Source organism: Diabrotica virgifera, chromosome 7 (assembly GCF_917563875.1).
Source record: "Diabrotica virgifera virgifera chromosome 7, PGI_DIABVI_V3a".
Taxonomy (NCBI): domain Eukaryota; kingdom Metazoa; phylum Arthropoda; class Insecta; order Coleoptera; family Chrysomelidae; genus Diabrotica; species Diabrotica virgifera.
This window is the reverse complement of record NC_065449.1, coordinates 39,488,820-39,507,149: the sequence shown is the minus strand read 5'-3', so window position 1 is coordinate 39,507,149 and position 18,330 is coordinate 39,488,820. Positions and strand designations below refer to the sequence as shown.

Here is an 18,330-nt window from a genome sequence, read left to right as displayed (position 1 = left end):
ATTAAAGGAAATGCTTTATTGAAGATACAGACAAGCTTATCCAAAAAAGCACTGAAATTATTATCCACGTCCATAGCAGGAAAGCGCCACTCAGTGGTTAAGTATAAATTTTGGAAATTACGAAAGTTCCGGGTGGAAAAAATCCTGCCTAAACATCGGGTTTTCGAGGAGGGTTTGCTCAAGATATTAAACTTCGTATAAACTGCTTCATGATCAGATAGTCCAGCATTAATAATTGTAGAGTGGACATCAAGGGGTGAACAATCTGAGACAGTATAATCAATTATGGTAGATGAAGTTTTTGTAATCCTTGTAGGAGAATCAACGTGCATTGTTAGACCATACGATTCAAATATGTTGACCAAGGATATTTGTGTAGCTCTAGCAGCAGCATAATCAATGTTAAAGTCCCCGCATAAAATTTTTCTACTTTTATGGGGCAGGTCATCTAACAAATTTAGCAGGTTCTGAAAAAATAGTTCCACGGAAGAGTTAGGTGATCTATAAATGCAAATAATATAAAGATTAAGATTCTTATTATAAATTAACGAAAACTCAAAGAAGGCTTCACTTAGCAGAAAGTCATATTTTGTTATCGAAGAAAAATCATTGCTCGTAGATAGAATTAGGGTGCCTCCGTAAGCTGAGCTTGGACGATCATACCTAGCAATTGTGGTGTATTTTTCTACAAAAAGGGCTCTTTGACTTCAAGCCAGTGCTCTGTAACCGCAACTACCGGGGGAAATCCTAATTCCTCTAGGAACAAAAATAATTCATCAGTTTTGTATCTTATAGAACGAATATTAATCAGAACCATGCTAAAGTTGTTATCACTAAAACAATTTGAGGTTATTTGAGTTATTTGAATACTTATACAGAAAAAGAATATCAGAGAATATTGCTGAGAATGAAATATTAGGAAATGATAACATCGAGGAAAGCTGGGAAAAACTCAAAGATGACGTAATTAACGCATCAACAGAATACAGAATCACTTGGAGTGAGGAAAGTAACGAATACTTATATTAAAAAAAGAAAACCCTATGGTTTAGATAGGAAGTGAAGATAAAATGTGAAGAAAAGAAGAAAGCCATTTTGCAATACAGAACAAAGCAAACAACATAAGCATACAACCAGTATAAACGAAAAAAAAAAACGAAACGAATACTTTAGTCAGATAAATTAAGAGGGAACACAAGCAGAGCTTTTTAAAAGAGATGGAACACGACTTCTACGGAACACAATGGAAATGTGGAGAATGATCAGAGGACAAAGAAAAGAAATGAACGAACTAATAAAAACGAAACATATTCAAAAGGAAATATGGGTAGAATACTTTGCTAAAGGTAACCATAATGAATATTTGCTAAAGGTAATCATAATGAACCACCAACACCTGAAGTGACGATAAACGAAGAAATAAATATTGATGAGGCATAGGTAAAGGAAGCATTAAGGAAATTAAAAAATAGAAAATCACCAAGAGAGTACAGAATATTGAATGACTCCTAAAGTAAGGAGGAAAAGATCTGACCAAACAACTACATATTAAAACCAATCCAAAAAATAATAAAACAAAACAGAATACCGCAAGAATGGAGATCAAGCATCCTAATACCTTTCTTCAAAAATAGGAGACAAATCGGACCCGTCATTAGCAACTTAACCCCAATATACACACCTATACAAGTAGTTCATTACATTAAAGAGAAGCTAGGTATCAAGGAATTTATAAGATGTTACGCCCTCCTTAAAGATGCCAACTCAGATACTGGTTCCTCATTCAAAATAGGTATTAAGTCTAAAACATCTCTTGACTTTTTATTTAATAAAGAAATTTGGCCACCGGGTGTAAACGTTAAGTGGTCTACAGAATCCTTATACTCCGAACCAACGACTTCATCTGAGACAAATATAAATCGGAAGAACATCAGAAGCACGGTTAACTTGGAAAATCCAATTACCATTCCAAGTAACAACAATAATGAAGTTGATACCACAAATATACCGACAGACAAGCAGGCCATTGCAATTTGCAAATCTAAAGATCCTTTCCATTCTCATATTAATTTCATTAAGAAAGATACTTTAGAACCATCGATAAATCTGGATCCTTTGACCCCACCAAGAGTTAGATTGACCAATAACTCGAATAGTCGGTATCTTTTAGCCAGATTAGGGGAACCGGATATCTTGAAGGCTATTAAACTTCATCTTGCTTTTCTACACCACTAACCTGCATCAGTATTGTATGATGGGTATACCAACACAAGTGTTAAACTGTTTCTGGCTTCCGAAGGACTTCCGACTAAGAGTGAAGATCTAAGAAAAATTCTTCTAGAATTCAACGATGCTTATGGAATTGGTGCAGATGAGGTAGACGCTGATCTTGCTGCTTTTAGGTCTTTTCTCACTTCGGAAAGAATTATTCACCTGCAAAAATCAAGGGAATGTCACCGAAATTATTATTCCACTAGCTCTCCAAGACGAAATTTTTAAATAATACGACGTGTTCTGAGGAACTAGAAACCTCGAATAATTTTAGTGATGACAACGTTAGTATGGTTCTGATTAATATTCGTTCTATAAGAAATAAAACTAATGAATTATTTTTGTTTCTAGAGGAATTAGGATTTCCCCAGATAGTTGCTGTTACAGAACACTGGCTTGAAGTCAACGAGCCTTTTTTTGTAGAGAAATCTACCACAATTGCTAGGTATGATAGTCCAAACTCAGCTCATGGAGGCACCCTAATTCTTTCTGCAAACAATGATTTTTCTCTGATAACAAAATATGACTTTTTGTTGAATGAAGCCTTCTTTGAATTTTCCTTAGTTTTTAATAAAATTCTTAATCTTTACATTATTTGCATCTATAGATCACCTGACTCTTCCGTGGAACTATTTTTTCAGAACCTGCTAAATTTGTTAGATGACTTGCCTCACAAAAGCAGAAAAACTCTATGTGGAGATTTCAACATAAATTATGCTGCTGCTTGTGCTACCCAAATGTTCTTGGTCAACATATTTGGATCATATGGTCTCTCAATGCACGTTAATTCTCCTACAAGGATTACAAAAACTACATCTACCATAATTGATTATATTGTCTCCGATTTCTCACCCCTTGATGTCTGCTCTACAGTTATTAATGTGGAACTATCTGATCATGAAGCAGTATATACGAAATTTAACATCTTCAGCAAACCCTCCTCGAAAACCCGACGTTTAGGTAGGATTTTTTCCGCTCGGAATTTTCATAAATTCCAAAATTTATGTTTAACTTCTGACTGGCATTTTCCTTCTACGGACGTGGACTATATTTTCAGTGATTTTTTGGAGAAGCTTGTCTGTATCTTCAATAAGGCATTTCCTTTAATTATGATTAAGCCAAAACGTCGCAAACCCTGGACTACCAAAGGTATCCGCATATCAGCAAAAAATATGCGTTCACTACTTTATATCAAGAAATTTACTACCAACGTCTCTGTCACTCAATATATCACCAATTACAGAGTCACATACCTAAAACTCATCAAATCAGCTAAAAAAGCCTACTATCAAAATCATCTGGGAAGCTCCAAAAGTGTTGCAAAAGAAACTTGGTCCGTAATAAACGATCTTCGAAATAAAACCCACGCAGCTCAAACATTTGCCCGTCCAAACCCTGAAAATCTAAACGAATACTTCATTAACGTGAGTAAAAATATAACATCAACTATTCAGTCTCAACAAGATCCCATTTCCTATCTCCCTAATTCAGAAATTGTCTCGAATTCATTCTTTATAAGACCAATCTATAAATCTGAATTGATCCAAACGATCAATAATATCAAAAGCAAATCATCTTGTAGTACTGATGGACTATCCATAAAAATCTTCTCAAATCTCACAGATAATGTGTTAGAACTCCTCGTGTCACTAATTAATGATTCCTTTGAAAACGGTAAATTTCCAGAGTGCCTAAAGACAGCCATTATTATTACTCTTCATAAAGGTGGCGAAAAATCTAATGCCTGCAACTATAGACCTATTGCCCTACTACCGGTACTCTCCAAAATTATTGAGAGGCTCATAAAAACCCGACTTATGTCGTTTCTCTTTGATAACAATATTTTATCACAAAATCAGTTCGGCTTCTTAACTAATAAATGTACAACTGATGCCATGTTTTCTGTACTTCACGAGGTTTACCAAGCACTAAACAATAATCTTTATACTGCCACTGTTTTCTGTGACTAATCCAAAGCTTTTGATTGTGTAAATCACAACATTTTGATTAAAAAACTTAATTTCTATGGAATTCGAGGTATTTCTTTGAATTGGTTCAAATCTTCCTTTGATAATAGGAAACAACTGGTTAGAGCAAATGATACTGACTCTAGTCTCAAAAACATTGTATGTGGAGTACCACAAGGTTCAGTATTGGGTCCTCTACTTTTCCTTATCTTTACAAATGACATCAATAATTTAAAAATCGATGGAAAAATTTTTCTTTTTGCTGATGATACCAGTATCACTTGGAGCAACTCAACTATTGCAACTCTTCATGCAACTATAACTTCTGATCTTCTTACGATAAAAACCTGGTCTGACTCTAATTTACTCTCCTTTAAAGTGGATAAAACGGTAGCATTATCATATAAAGGTGCTCTTCAACCCCTGCTTGTGAATAGTGCCAGATCTCTACCGTTGATTCTGTAAAATTTCTTGGTATTCTTTTAGACAGCAACCTCAAATGGTCCCTTCATATCGATTTGTTAAGTAAGAAACTCGCCTCAGCCTGCTATGCCATAAGATCTGTTTCGAAGGAACTCAATTTAGTATCTTCTAAAATAACATATTTTTCTTTATTCGAGTCTCATCTTCGATATGGTCTTCCTTTTTGGGGGTCTAGTACAGCTGCCCAATTTGATGTTATTTTCAAATTACAAAAAAGAGCAATAAGATACCTGTTTGGCCTCAGAAGAACAACCCATTGCAGAAGTTACTTTAAAGATCACGAAATTTTAACCCTTCCATCTTTGTATATTTTAGAAACTGTTTGCTTAATTCGTAAACACATGCATGTCTTTCCAGCAAGGCCTCATCATGACTACTCCACCAGAAATTCAACTTTTGATGTCTATTTACCGATCCCGTCTTCTGAGTTAGTAAAGAAATCTATACTATATTCCGCAAAAAAACTATACCATCTCCCTTTACAACTCAAATCTGCAACATCATTTCTCAAGTTCACATACAGCAGCTTAAACTTATTAGTTCCTTTGTTTGTGTTTTATTATATTATGTTGTATGTTCAATTTTGCAATTTATAGTAATTTTGCGATATATTGGTTTTTGTTTTTTTACTTCACTTTTTTAACTTGTTTATATTTTTTTTATTGACAATTTATCTAATTTTATAAAATTGTATTTGTTATTGTTATGTATATCTTTTTCGTGACTCTATGTTAAGCTTTTTCAATAAAATTGTATAATTTTCAGTGACAATAAAGCAAATTAAAAAAAAAATTACAGAGGAATTAATTTATTAAACACATTAAAATTAACAACTAAAGTAATAACAAACAAACCGAATGAAGTTGAGTTGAGTTTTTTTCTATCAGATTTAAATTAGAGCTGGAGGGTCAGATAACAGAACAAGGGATGTAGTTTAAGTATCTAGGCATTACACAATCTAGCTACGGAAAGCTCGAAACAGAAGTGGAAGACCAAGTGAATATAGCAAACTGAGCCGCATGTTACCTGAAATGAAAAGCAGAATTTACAAAACAGTGATCGTGATCAGACTAGTAATGATATAGCGGCAAAAACACGACCTGATACAGAAAGGACAAAAAGAATGCTAGAAACAGCAGAGATGAAAACTTTTAGATAATTCGATGGTAAAACACTACGGGATAGAGCTAGAAATGCAGATATACTACGATGGATATGCAAGGTGGAGAACAGTAGGAACTGGGCAATAAAAAAAGAGTAGAATGGAACGACCACATAAGCCGAATGACAACAAATATTAGTAAAGACGGCGAAATACGTTTCCCAATAGGAAGACAATCAGTGGAAAGACCACGAAAATGATGTATGCTTGTGTTCACAGAGAGGGAATGGCATTAGATAACTTTTTAGCCACAGATATTAATACATTTAATTGAGTGGTTGTTTGCCAAAAGCTGATATGTCCATTTTTGCTACTTTTCAGGAGAGCAAATTCAAACTTCTACGACGTCCATAAAGTCACAGATGTAGAAATATCATATTTTGTTTTGAGTTTAATTTTCTTACAACTATTCATATGAGTTTACAGATATACCCTATTCCACGAACATACGCCTGTTTTGAATTACTTCGATAACGAATATTTTACTGTGCAAAATAAGAAGAACGAAAGTAAATTGCAAATTACATTGTTCTTTATTGGAATAATTATTAGCGCCATTTACTTTCGTACTTCTTATAGATATAGATAGAAGTCGTTCAGGAACAAGTGATAGATATTAACAACCTATCTGGTCCCGAGATCACAATTGAAGAAATTACTAGAGCAATAAATACCTCGAAAGACGGGAAAGCAGTTGGACCTGATAAAATTCCTGTTGAGTTACTCAGATTGTTAGATGAAGAGGGAATTACGATACTCCAAAGATTTTTCAACCAAATCTATAAAAAAGGAAAATTCCCTGTCCACTGGCTTGTATCTACCTTTATCCCTTTGCCAAAAAAGAACAACGCAACAAAGTGTCAAGAGCACCGACTGATAAGTCTGATGAGCCATTCTTTAAAAATATTCCTCAAAGTTCTTCACTACAGAATCTCCACAAAATGCGATAAGGTTATTGGTTGCTCACAATTTGGATTTCGAAAAGGCCTGGGTACCAGGGAAGCACTAGTTGCAACCCAAGTCCTAGAACTGCTACGATCAAAGGAAAGATGTAATGATGTGCTTTATAGATTATGAAAAAGCCTTCGATCGAGTACAACATCATAAACTCGTACATATACTGAAACAACTCGACATAGATCAAAAAGACATTCGTTGCATAGAGGCTCTTTACTGGAATCAAACAGCTGTCGTCAAGGTGGACAATGAAACAACGCAAGCTCAAAAAATTCTCAGAGGTGTAAGACAGGGATGCATTCTCTCCCCACTACTGTTCAATCTATATTCAGAAAGTATCTTCCAGGAAGCTCTTGAGGAATGCGAAAGCGGCATCAAAGTGAATGGTACCTGGGTCAATAATATACGATATGCGGATGATTCGGTCTTAATAGCAGACAATATAGAAGACCTCCAAAACCTTCTTAATAAAATTGGAGAGCATAGCGAGAACATGGGACTTAGCATCAACATAAAAAAGACAAAGTTCCTTATAATCAGCCGTCAATTATGTCAACATCAAAATGCAAGACTAGCATATAACAACCAAGATGTAGAGCGCGTAAGAAAGTTTAAGTACCTGGGAACCTGGCTATGTGAAGACTGGATGTCGGATATGGAAATTAAATGTCGGATAGAAAGAGCCAGAAGTGCATTCATGAAATTCAGAAACGTCTTTACGAACTCTGACTTTGACCTAAACCTAAGATTAAGATTCACAAAATGCTATATATGGTCGGTGCTCCTATATGGCATGGAAGGATGGACTTTAAAAATAAACACAATGAATAAGCTAGAGGCATTTGAGATGTGGATCTATCGACGAATCCTTAAAGTTCCCTGGACCGCAAGAATAACAAATGAAGAAATCCTGAAAAGAATTGGTAAAGAACGACAACTGATGTGCACAATTAAACAGAGAAAAACGGCATACCTGGGACACATAATTAGAAATGAAAGATATCAGTTTCTGCAAACCTTAATTGAAGGAAAGATCGAAGGAAGAAGGGGAGTGGGCAGGAAGAAAATGTCATGGCTCCGTAATGTCAAACAATGGACAGGACTAAAAAACATAGGAGACCTAATACATACTGCAAGGGATAGAGAAAAATGGTCAAACGTGATCGCGAACATCCATTAGTGGATTGCATAAGAAGAAGAAGAAGATGTTGCACAGTAAAATATTCGTTGTCGAAGTAATCTAAAACAGGCGTATGTTCGTGGAATGGCCCATAACCTAGCTACAAAGGGTACCCCCGTTAAGATAGGCAAAATGCCCTCACTCTCAGAATTCAATTATTTGAATTTTTTTACGTTCTGTGCAATTAAAAAATGAGATAACGCGGATTTTTAGCTCGCCACCCCCCTTACCGCTCCCCCCACAGCCAAAAACGTAGATTTTTAGATTTAATTTTTTTTAGTTGGGTTGCAATTGATTTAAAAATTTAAAAAAATTCTTACGTATAGCTGAGGCTTTTATAAAATATGTCCATTTTTTATGGACCCTTAGGTCGAGTGTACATAACCTCAAATTTTTTTTAAACTATTTTAAAAACTATAACTGCTTTTTGGAGGGGGCTGCAATTTTTTTTGCATTTTGTGTATTTTATCAAAAGCTATCTCTCTGATTTTTTTCAGATTTTTCTGTCAGGTGCGCCATCTTGAAAAATCCGGAAAACTGTTTTTTTAGGGGGTTTTGGGGATTTTCTCCATTTTATAGACTGCAACATAGATCAACTCAAGCTTTTGTTAATAGATTATGTATAATTTGAAATAACTGGGTATATTAGGATATTCAAAAATTGGGCGAAACACTTATAAACCCCCAAAAACCATGTTTGTTTAAAGTTTTGTAAGGATTTTTGCGGGTCTAATTATATTTTTTGAGGTCGATCCAGCCTGAATATTTTTTTTATTTTTTACGTTCTATATGATTTTAAAAAATTAGAACTCACCGCAATTTTAGCCCACTTCCCCTATTCCCCCTCCCCCACAGCCAAAAATATCAATTTTTCGATTTTATTTTTTTTTATAATTAAATTATAAATGTTGTTCTGAAGCTATTTTTTTGTGGCATTTTTATAATTAACTACTCTAAATGGAAAATAAGCCACAATTTACCTAAAAAATGATTTTATTTTCGATCTGTAATGCGATAGAGAGGTTTGGGACGATCTATATAAATAAGTCAGATTAAATTAAATTATTAGAAGATTTTTTTACCAAGCAACATTTTTGTTTAATTTATTAATATTTTGTATTTTGACAACGACGTCCATGGTGGACGTCGAAACGTTAATAAAATCATGTTTTACTTTATGACTTTCATAATAATAATTTTTAATCGAGTAATTAAGCCTTGAAAATGGCCATTTTCGGGTTTTTAAAATTTGAAATTGCATGTAACTCGACAACAGTCAATTTTATAAAAAAATCACAAGATACCTTTTTTGCTCAGCTTGATCCAGAGAATCTAAAACAAATTTGTCCGAAGTGAAAAAATTGATTTTTTGAATTCGTTTAAAAAAAGGTTTAAACAATTTTCCGACCGCGGTACTGCCTGGCACCTTGTGTTTTTGAGTAAGTTTGTGCAAAAAAAAAAATAATCAGAATAATTTACCTAACGGGACAAGCATACAGCGTGGACTATTTGCATTATGAGCCAAACGTAGATGGTTTGTAAAATACACAAAACACAAAAAAATTAGCAGCCATCGCCAAAAAAAGTTATACGTACCTATTAAAAAACAAAAAAAAATGAGGGTATAATATGTACACTCGACCTTCGGGTCCATAATAATAGATGTTCTGTAAAAGCCTCAGCTGTGCGTGTGAATTTTTTGTAATTTATAATTTAATAATTACTAACTATTCTAAATGCGAAATAAGCCACAATTTAACTAAAACATGATTTTATTAACGTTTCGATGTCCACCACGGACGTCGTTGTCAAAATACAAAATATTAATAAAATAAACAAAAATGTTGCTTGGTAAAAAAATATTCTAATATTTTAATTTAATCTGACTTATTTATATAGATCGTCCCAAACCATTTTTTCAGTGCGTCACAGATTATCAAATTCTCTCTATCGCATTACAGATGGAAAATAAAATCATTTTTTAGGTAAATTGTGGCTTATTTTCCATTTAGAATAGTTAATTACAAAAATGCCACAAAGAAATAGCTTCAGAACAACATTTATAATTTAATTGCAAACCAACTTAAAAAATAAAATCGAAAAATTGATATTTTTGGCTGTGGGGGAGGGGGAATAGGGGAAGTGGGCTAAAATTGCTGTGAGTCCTAATTTTTTAAAATCATATAGAACGTAAAAAAATAAAAACAAGATATTCAGGCTGTATCGACCTCAAAAAATATAATTAGACCCGCAAAAATCCTTACAAAACTTTAAACAAACATGTTTTTTGGGGGGTTTATAAGTGTTTCGCCCAATTTTTGAATATCCTAATATACTCACTTATTTCAAATTATACATAATGTATTAACAAAAGCTTGAGTTGATCTATGTTGCAGTCTATAAAATGGAGAAAATCCCCAAAACCCCCTAAAAAAACAGTTTTCCGGATTTTTCAAGAGGGCGCACCTGACGGAAAAATCTGAAAAAAAAATCAGAGAGATAGCTTCTGATAAAATACACAAAATGCAAAAAAAATTGGAACCTAAAAAGTTAAAAAAAAATTTGAGGTTATGTACACTCGACCTAAGGGTCCATAAAAAATGGACATATTTTGAAAAAGCCTCAGCTACACGCATGAATTTTTTGAAATTTTAAATCAATTGTAACCCAACTAAAAAAAATTAAATCTAAAAATCTACGTTTTTGGCTATGGGGGGAGGGGTAAGGGGGGTGGCAAGCTAAAAATCCGCGTTATCTAATTTTTTAATTGCACAGAACGTAAAAAAAATTAAAAAATTGAATTCTGAGAGTGAGGGCATTTTGCCTATCTATATAAAAATTTTCTGTTAATTTTGCAAAATGCAAAAAATTTACGGATCTAAGTGCACATATCAGCTTTTGGCAAACGTTTTTTAAATACACTACTGGCAACGTTGTAATAAAATTTGGTGGGTAATTTTAAGAGGTAGTTTTTGCGTATTTTTTGACATTCAACTAACAATTTTCTATTCACCATTGGCGCGCATACGGGTAATGGTCTAAATTTTTTTAAAGAAAAAAGTAGTACGCCACTGAGATATTTCAAATTAAACATTATTTTAAATTTCTCGTTTAATTTATGATAAAAAACCTCTTTTCTTTTTTTCATATGGTGAACCATTTTTATGTAAAAAAATGAATATCTTAACGCGTAATTTTCATTTATTTAATACATTATCAAGAACTATCTACTAAAAAATACTAAACTAGAACAATAATAGAAAATAACACTTATAAGATTTAAACTAGGCTCAAAGCTACAACAGATGTTCAAAATGACCTCTTTCAGAGGTAACAGTAGAATTTTATATTCATCATTGGCGCCCGTACGGGTACTGGCCTGAATTTTTTTCAATGAAAATAATAGTACGCCACTGAGGTATTCCAAATTAAAAATCATTTTTGAATTCCTCGTCCAAGTTACGATAAAAAATCTATCCTGTCTTTTTTCCATACGATGCGCCGTTTTTATGCAAAAAAATAAAACATCTTAACGTTTACAAAGTATTTGAAATAAGTTTCTATGCATATAGAAACTACCTCGAATACTTTGTAAGCGTTAAGATGCATTATTTTTGGTATAAAAACGGTGCCTCATATGAAAAATGGCAAGATATATTTTTGTCACAAATTATACGAGCAATTCAAAAATTCACACCAATACCCATACCATTTGAAGAAAGTCATTTTGAACATATGTTATAGCTTTCAGCCTAGTTAAAATCTTATTAGTGTTGTATTAGATAGTTCTTGGTATAACTTATAATGTATTAATGAAATGAAAAATACGCGCTAAGGTTTTTATTTTTTTGTCCTTTCTTTATCAGAACTTGTCCATGGAATTCAAAAATAATTTTTAATTTTGAATATCTTAGTGACGTACAATTTTTCTATTTAAAAAAATTCAAAACATTACCCGTATGCGCGTCAATGATGAATAAAAAATTCTTATTTTTATGTCAAAAAATGCGCAATAACTACTGCTTAAAACTTACCAAATTTCATTGTCATAGCTCAACCAGTGGAGTAATAAATAAATTGGCATCTTGAAAAAAAAAATTCAACACCCCGTATCTCGGAAACGAAGCATTTGCAGACATATGTTTATCAACCAAATTGTACTTATTTTTTATGTAGAATTACTCCTTACAGTTTGTCATATTTATTTATGACTTACAACTGACAATGGTACATATCAGCTTTTGGCAAACATTGATTTGGTCATGTGAACATATCCAGATTTAAACATGGAGGGTAAACTACATTTCACAGTACACTGGACATATTTACTTTGGGCAGATGGAGCATATAATTACACACTATCAACTGGCATAAAAAAGTCCAAATCACAAAATAGTGGACATATCAGCTTTTGACAAACGGCCACAGAATTAATATTAAACATGTATAACATTAAACACGAAAACAATGGAACAACAACTTACTGGATGCACATTGCAAAAAACAGAGTCATATCTACAGAAAGAAGAAGAAAAATGAGAAAAGTATAATAACGTATTTTTTGAGATATTAGAGAGTTATCAAGTAAAATTCTATCCATCCGTTATTTTGACACGTAAACGCTATTTTGTTACGGTATAAATTTTAACGTATATGTAATTTTAGAGTTATCAAGTGCTTCACGTTAAAAGTTGGTAGCTGTCAGTCAAATGTTGTATTTGACAGCAATATAAATATAATTAAATTGGTTTCTTTCACCCAAGATACATAATATTTTGTAATTTTGCCTGGTTTTGTACAATTTGGGTTTCAAAATTTTTCTAAAGAAATATGGAAGAGATCATAGAACAAGCAATAAGGAACTGAGGCCAATGACGAAGATTTAGAAAAAAAAATTGAAAATAAAATGTTTTCCACCAACTTTCCACAATGTGCAATTTCCAAATGTTAGCAGATGGTCAATCAACCAAGAAAACAAGGACAAAACACCTTATTAATGTACAGAAATAAAATTTCATAACAAAGAACAGATGACATAACCACACATAACAGAACTTAAATGTCCGAGTCTTGCCGAATTGGTGCGATTCGCTTCTAACGTTACCGTATTTCAAGCCCGCTATTCGACGTACCGTAACGGAGCCCGTAAACGTTAAAATCATTTCCGTTATTCAATCTTCATACTGCGCATACTCCATTTCTAAAATAACGTTACCGTATTCTCCTAGAAGTACTTGATAACTCTCTATTCTCTAAGAAATCATACCTAGTAGTTGGGGAAACACATCCTTATCTGTAAATAAAGCTGACAGAAGATATTCGTTATCCTGTAACAATAACCATAGATTGTCTATTTCCTTCCTCCTCTTCAATCTATTCTTCTCTTCGTACGTGGGTTTAAGTCTTGATAATCGGATGGCTGTATCATAAGCCACCGTTAGATTAAACTTATTTTTTACTACGGCTCTTATTGTTTGTAGGAACTCTTTTTCTGACGGATACTTTACAATTCCATTGTCGAACCAGTGAATGGCTTGGATGTCTTTTGGTACTGATTTGAACACTAAAACAGTTTAAACATTATTGAGGTGTAGATTGTATAAACTTAAGAGTATATTTTTCTTGAAAAAAATAAAATTAGAATACATGTGTATAGCGAACCTGTATATCTAATCTCAGAATAGTTAACCTTTTATCCTTTTTACAATCATCTTATTCATCTAGTGCTACAACCCTCTGTGTGGGTTTTGGCCTGTTCAACAATTAAATTCCATTCCTTTCTGTCGTAGTTTTTTTGTTTATAGTGTCAACGGCTTCTTTGAAATCAATAAATAGAATCTTTATGTCGATATTGTATTCGAGGTTCTTTTAGTAGAGTAGATCGAGTAAATCAGTTTGGTGGAATTCCTCACTTCTTTTCTTGAGGTGTCACAGATGCTGTGTTGAACCAGGGTTTGAAATTATTTAACCAGGATGTCCTTCTTCTTCCTGGACCTCGCTTTCCAATTATTTTTCTTTGCAGGATGGCTTGTAGGAGAGGGATTCATTTCTCATAATGTCTCTGAAGTATTGTTAGTTTCGAGATTTGATGGACGTCAGTATTTCTTGGTTCTTCCTTATTCTTCTGAGGATCTCTTCATTTGTAATTTAGTCAGTTCACGGGATCTTAAGTATTCTCCTATACAGCCACATCTCAAATGCTCCAATCTTCTGCACATATCTTCTTTCAAGGTTCACGGTTCAACACCATAAAAAAGGATTGATAGAGAAGACATAGTATCGCAGCGTTCTTACTTTTATACCAAGAGGGAGATTGTGGCTTTTGAAGTAGGACCTCATGGGATGGAAGGTAGATCTAGCTTGTTAGATGCTCCTGTATCTTCTAGTTGTAGGACCATTTTTCATTTATTATGGTGCCGATGTAGTTGTAGTGCGTCACTCTTTCTACTGGGGTTTGGTTGACGTAAAATTGACCTTCTATTATCTTTATTCCTCATTGGTAGTCACCAACAATCAGAGGCGTAACCAGGATGATCCTAAGGGGGGTTACAACTACTTGATGTCTCTGGTCTTGGGGGGTATGGAATAGTAATGGTGTTAAGCGTATAGAGCTCAAAGTACATCCAAATGGGGGGTTATAACCCCCAAAACCCCATTGTTACGCCTATGCCAACAATCCCTTTCGCAAAGAGCGTCAAATTACGAGTACTATACTGGAGAGAAAAAAAACTTTGTATGATATGTTTAATATCATAATTCGTTTACAGATGGAGCATTCTTGCTTATTCCATTTCTTGTGAATGGGGTGTATAATGCCCCACTTTCATTATTCAGGGATTGTTTTATCATCCCTTATTTGGGTGAGCTAACTATGTATTTGTTTCTTTATTGTTTATATACATAAAATATTTACCCAGGCGTGTGTCATGCCACTCTGCACTGAAGACTGCTTCTTTCGTAGCTTCGAAGGAGTGACATGTTAGAGAATGGATATCTTTTGTGACGCATAGTGGAGCACACAAGGATCCTACTGCAAGACCATTCTCATAAAGATGACACTGAAAGAAGAAAGTTGGTTATCAATATTCCTTGATACATGGAGATGAAGTAATACTTTTGGTAAACTAAGAAGTAACAACTTTGGAAAAGAAAACGAGTTGAGAAAAAGAAGACAATATAATTTTAAATTGTTTATCCCAAACAACTATACTTTGCAATATTTTAAATTAAAATAAAATAATTATCTGATACTTTTAATAACGCTGAACTCTGGTAGAAGCTAGTAAAAAATGCTGGTAAGCAACAGGGAGATTTATTATACCTATATCAAAATAATTTTAAATAAGTAAAAAATATTTCCAACATTGCAAAACTTGACTGCAAAAACATTGCAAAACTTGACTGCAAAAACATTGCAATTTTTTTCTTATAAACAATTTGAATATCCTTTTTAGGGGAATCAATGGAGTTGCTTACGGAAAAAATCCAACAAGATAGAACTTTTTGTAATTTCATTAAGAAATGTTTTAAACAACATCTCAAAAAGTTCTATTCCAAAAGTGGGTGCTTCACTTTTTAAAGGTACTATTTATAGTACACTTTAGAAGACCAAAAATAATCATTTTTTTCTCAGAACATTTATTAAAAATGAACATAAAACTTTTTACATATTATTATCTAACTCTTAGAGAGTACAAAAAATATATCTTTTTTCATTTATGCATGTACACTAATATTGTAGAGGGCGCAAAATTCGAAGCCTCGAAAAATGATGGCGGACAGTTAATCTCAGGATTGGGATATTTGAAACAAAAAAATCGTACTGCATTTGAAAGAGGAAGGTTTCTTACGTGACAATTTACCACAAATTGATCAAAAAATTAAAAATAAATATTTTTTAACCATGAAAAACTGAAGAAAAACGGGCGATTTTTTGACAAAAATTTTTCAAATTTCCGTAAAATTTTTGTTTTGCAGAATTTTTCACTAATGGTGGTAAATTCTTACGTAAGAAACCTTCCTTTTTAAAATGCCGTATAATTTTTTTGTTTTAAAGATCCCAATCCTGAGATTAACTGTCCGCCATCGGAACTACTTTTTTTCGAGGCCTCGAATTTGGCACTCTCTATAATATTAGTGTACATGTATAAATGAAAAAATAGGTATATATTTTTTGTATTCTCTAAGAGTTAGATATTAATATGTAAAAAGTTTTATATTCACTTATAATAAAGGTTCTGAGAAAAAATCTTGAAAAAATGCTTATTTTTAGTCTTCTAAAGTGTACTAGTACCTTTAAACAAATGAACTGTGAAATTAGTTGTTTTTTTAAATACCTGCGAAAATATAAATTTAAAAAAAAACTTACTTGACCATTGAAAACTTTAGAAAATTTTACCCAAAATAACTTATATAAAGATTTTTCTAAAATTAAACCTACAACTGCTATAATTTTTTTTATTTAAGCTCAAGTCACCCATCTCACAAACATTGGAGCACTGTATAGTAGCTTTCGACGCAGTGCACGTTTGAGTTAATTTATTATAATTTTTGAACCAATTTATCAAATTAAATTTTACAGATTGGAAATGAAAGAAGAACATTAAAGCTATAATTGTAATAAAAAGAAAAAAATATGGGCATAAGTACGGCGTGGGCGGAAAATCAGACTTACATGAATTTTGTTTAAAAATGATTTAAAAATGTGTAACTAATACAATTTTACCTGTAAAACTCTAAAATTTGCACAACTTACTTTTAAAATATCTTACTAAACGATGTTTTATTCAAACAAAATCTCAAAAATTGAATTCAAATGATACGACGTATCAAAAAATGTAATTTTTTAAAACTTCGTAGTTTTACTAAATTACTACCATTTTAAGAGGGTATTACTCAAGTTTAAACAGACATATTACAATTTAATAGGTGTTTTTAAAGCTTAAGATGTAGTCTTTAAAATGCACTTGATAAAATGCTTAAAAATTGTACTTTAAAAATTAAATAAACAACTTCTTTTTGAGAAAATTAAGAAAGATCAAAAAATGTAATACAAAAACCGAAAATTATCTGTTAAAGGAATGTTTATACAAAGTCATCAAAACTTTTTTCTGTACAACTATTGTTGATAACAATTGTTGATAACAATTTGAAATTGATTAAATAATTTTTGGAAAAACAATTGTCAACAATATTTTTAGTACGATTTTTGTTGGCAAACATAGATCATTTATAATCGGATTCTAACTATCTTGTCGATTGGAGTCGATTGTTACTAAAAAATGTATTATTTTTGAAAATGTAGTAACCCTTTAATACATTTTTGATGCATCACCCTGTATAATTAAATCTCGTATAAATAAATTGTTCTGTGAATTATTTAAATTTAGATCTTATTTAACAATTAGTGTTGGAAAAAGGTATTTTATCTGGGTAATTTACCTTACCAGTATCGAAACATGATGCCAAGCTTGAAGATTCACGCACAGCACATTGAATTTAAATAACAAATAAATCAAAGTGAATATAACAATAGCTATAGAGTAGACCGTATACTTGTGTGTATATAAAATCCCTGGAATTCTTCTATACAAAATCATAACAAAACAATGCAAGCAAGTGGATTTTTAAAGGACAAATGAAAAGTCATAGCAGCCAAGGGGTGAAGAATCGACCGTGCAGCAGGAAAATAACAAACTTCGTATTGCAGTAATCGAACTCCGATGCTGTCCAAAGTTCCAAGAGACGGAAAGTTTTTCATCGAATCAAATAGCATCCGCAGCAGTTCTGGAGGCGAATAACACTTATTTGCAGGAAATGGTCACAAATGCCTAACATTTTCCATTAAAGCAACTGTGGGCGAAAACATATCTAAGACAAATTATAAAATTAAGAAAACTGATAGAAGGATCAGCACGGACAAAATACATTTAGGAATTAGGCAGTGAAAATGGAATATGTTATATAATTTTAGAAAATCATAGAGTGTGGAATAAAAGGAAAAGGTCTACGTGGAGTAGACACGATACAAAAGATGATCTTGACAAAAAGTAGGTACGAAGAATATTTGCAGAACAAGTTATTAATAAAATATTGTTAAATCGGATCTTCTTCTCTTCTTGTAGTGCCTATCCGTTTCGGATGTTGGCGACCATCATGGCAATCTGCACTTTGCACACTGCTGCTCTGAAAAGATTTGTAGTGGTTGTGTTGAACCACGTTCGTAGATTTCTCAGCCAGGAAATCCTTCGCCTTCCTGGTCCTCGCTTTCCCTCTACTTTCCCTGCAAGACCAGTTGCAGCAGTCCATAT

General features: G+C 32.8%; 1 protein-coding gene across 1 annotated transcript in view; it reads right to left on the bottom strand.

The window, feature by feature from the left end:
- The window catches only part of LOC114329309 (divergent protein kinase domain 1C), a 41,593-nt gene extending 23,885 nt beyond the window's left edge, over window positions 1–17,708 (bottom strand). The window contains exons 1-3 of the mRNA XM_028278353.2: window positions 17,467–17,708; window positions 14,934–15,078; window positions 13,287–13,583 (exon numbers count right to left, since the gene is read on the bottom strand). Coding sequence (XP_028134154.2) covers window positions 13,287–13,583; window positions 14,934–15,078; window positions 17,467–17,619 — 595 coding nt within the window. The 5' untranslated portion in view covers window positions 17,620–17,708. The remainder of the gene's footprint in view (window positions 1–13,286; window positions 13,584–14,933; window positions 15,079–17,466) is intronic.
- Between the last annotated feature and the right edge of the window lie 622 nt (window positions 17,709–18,330).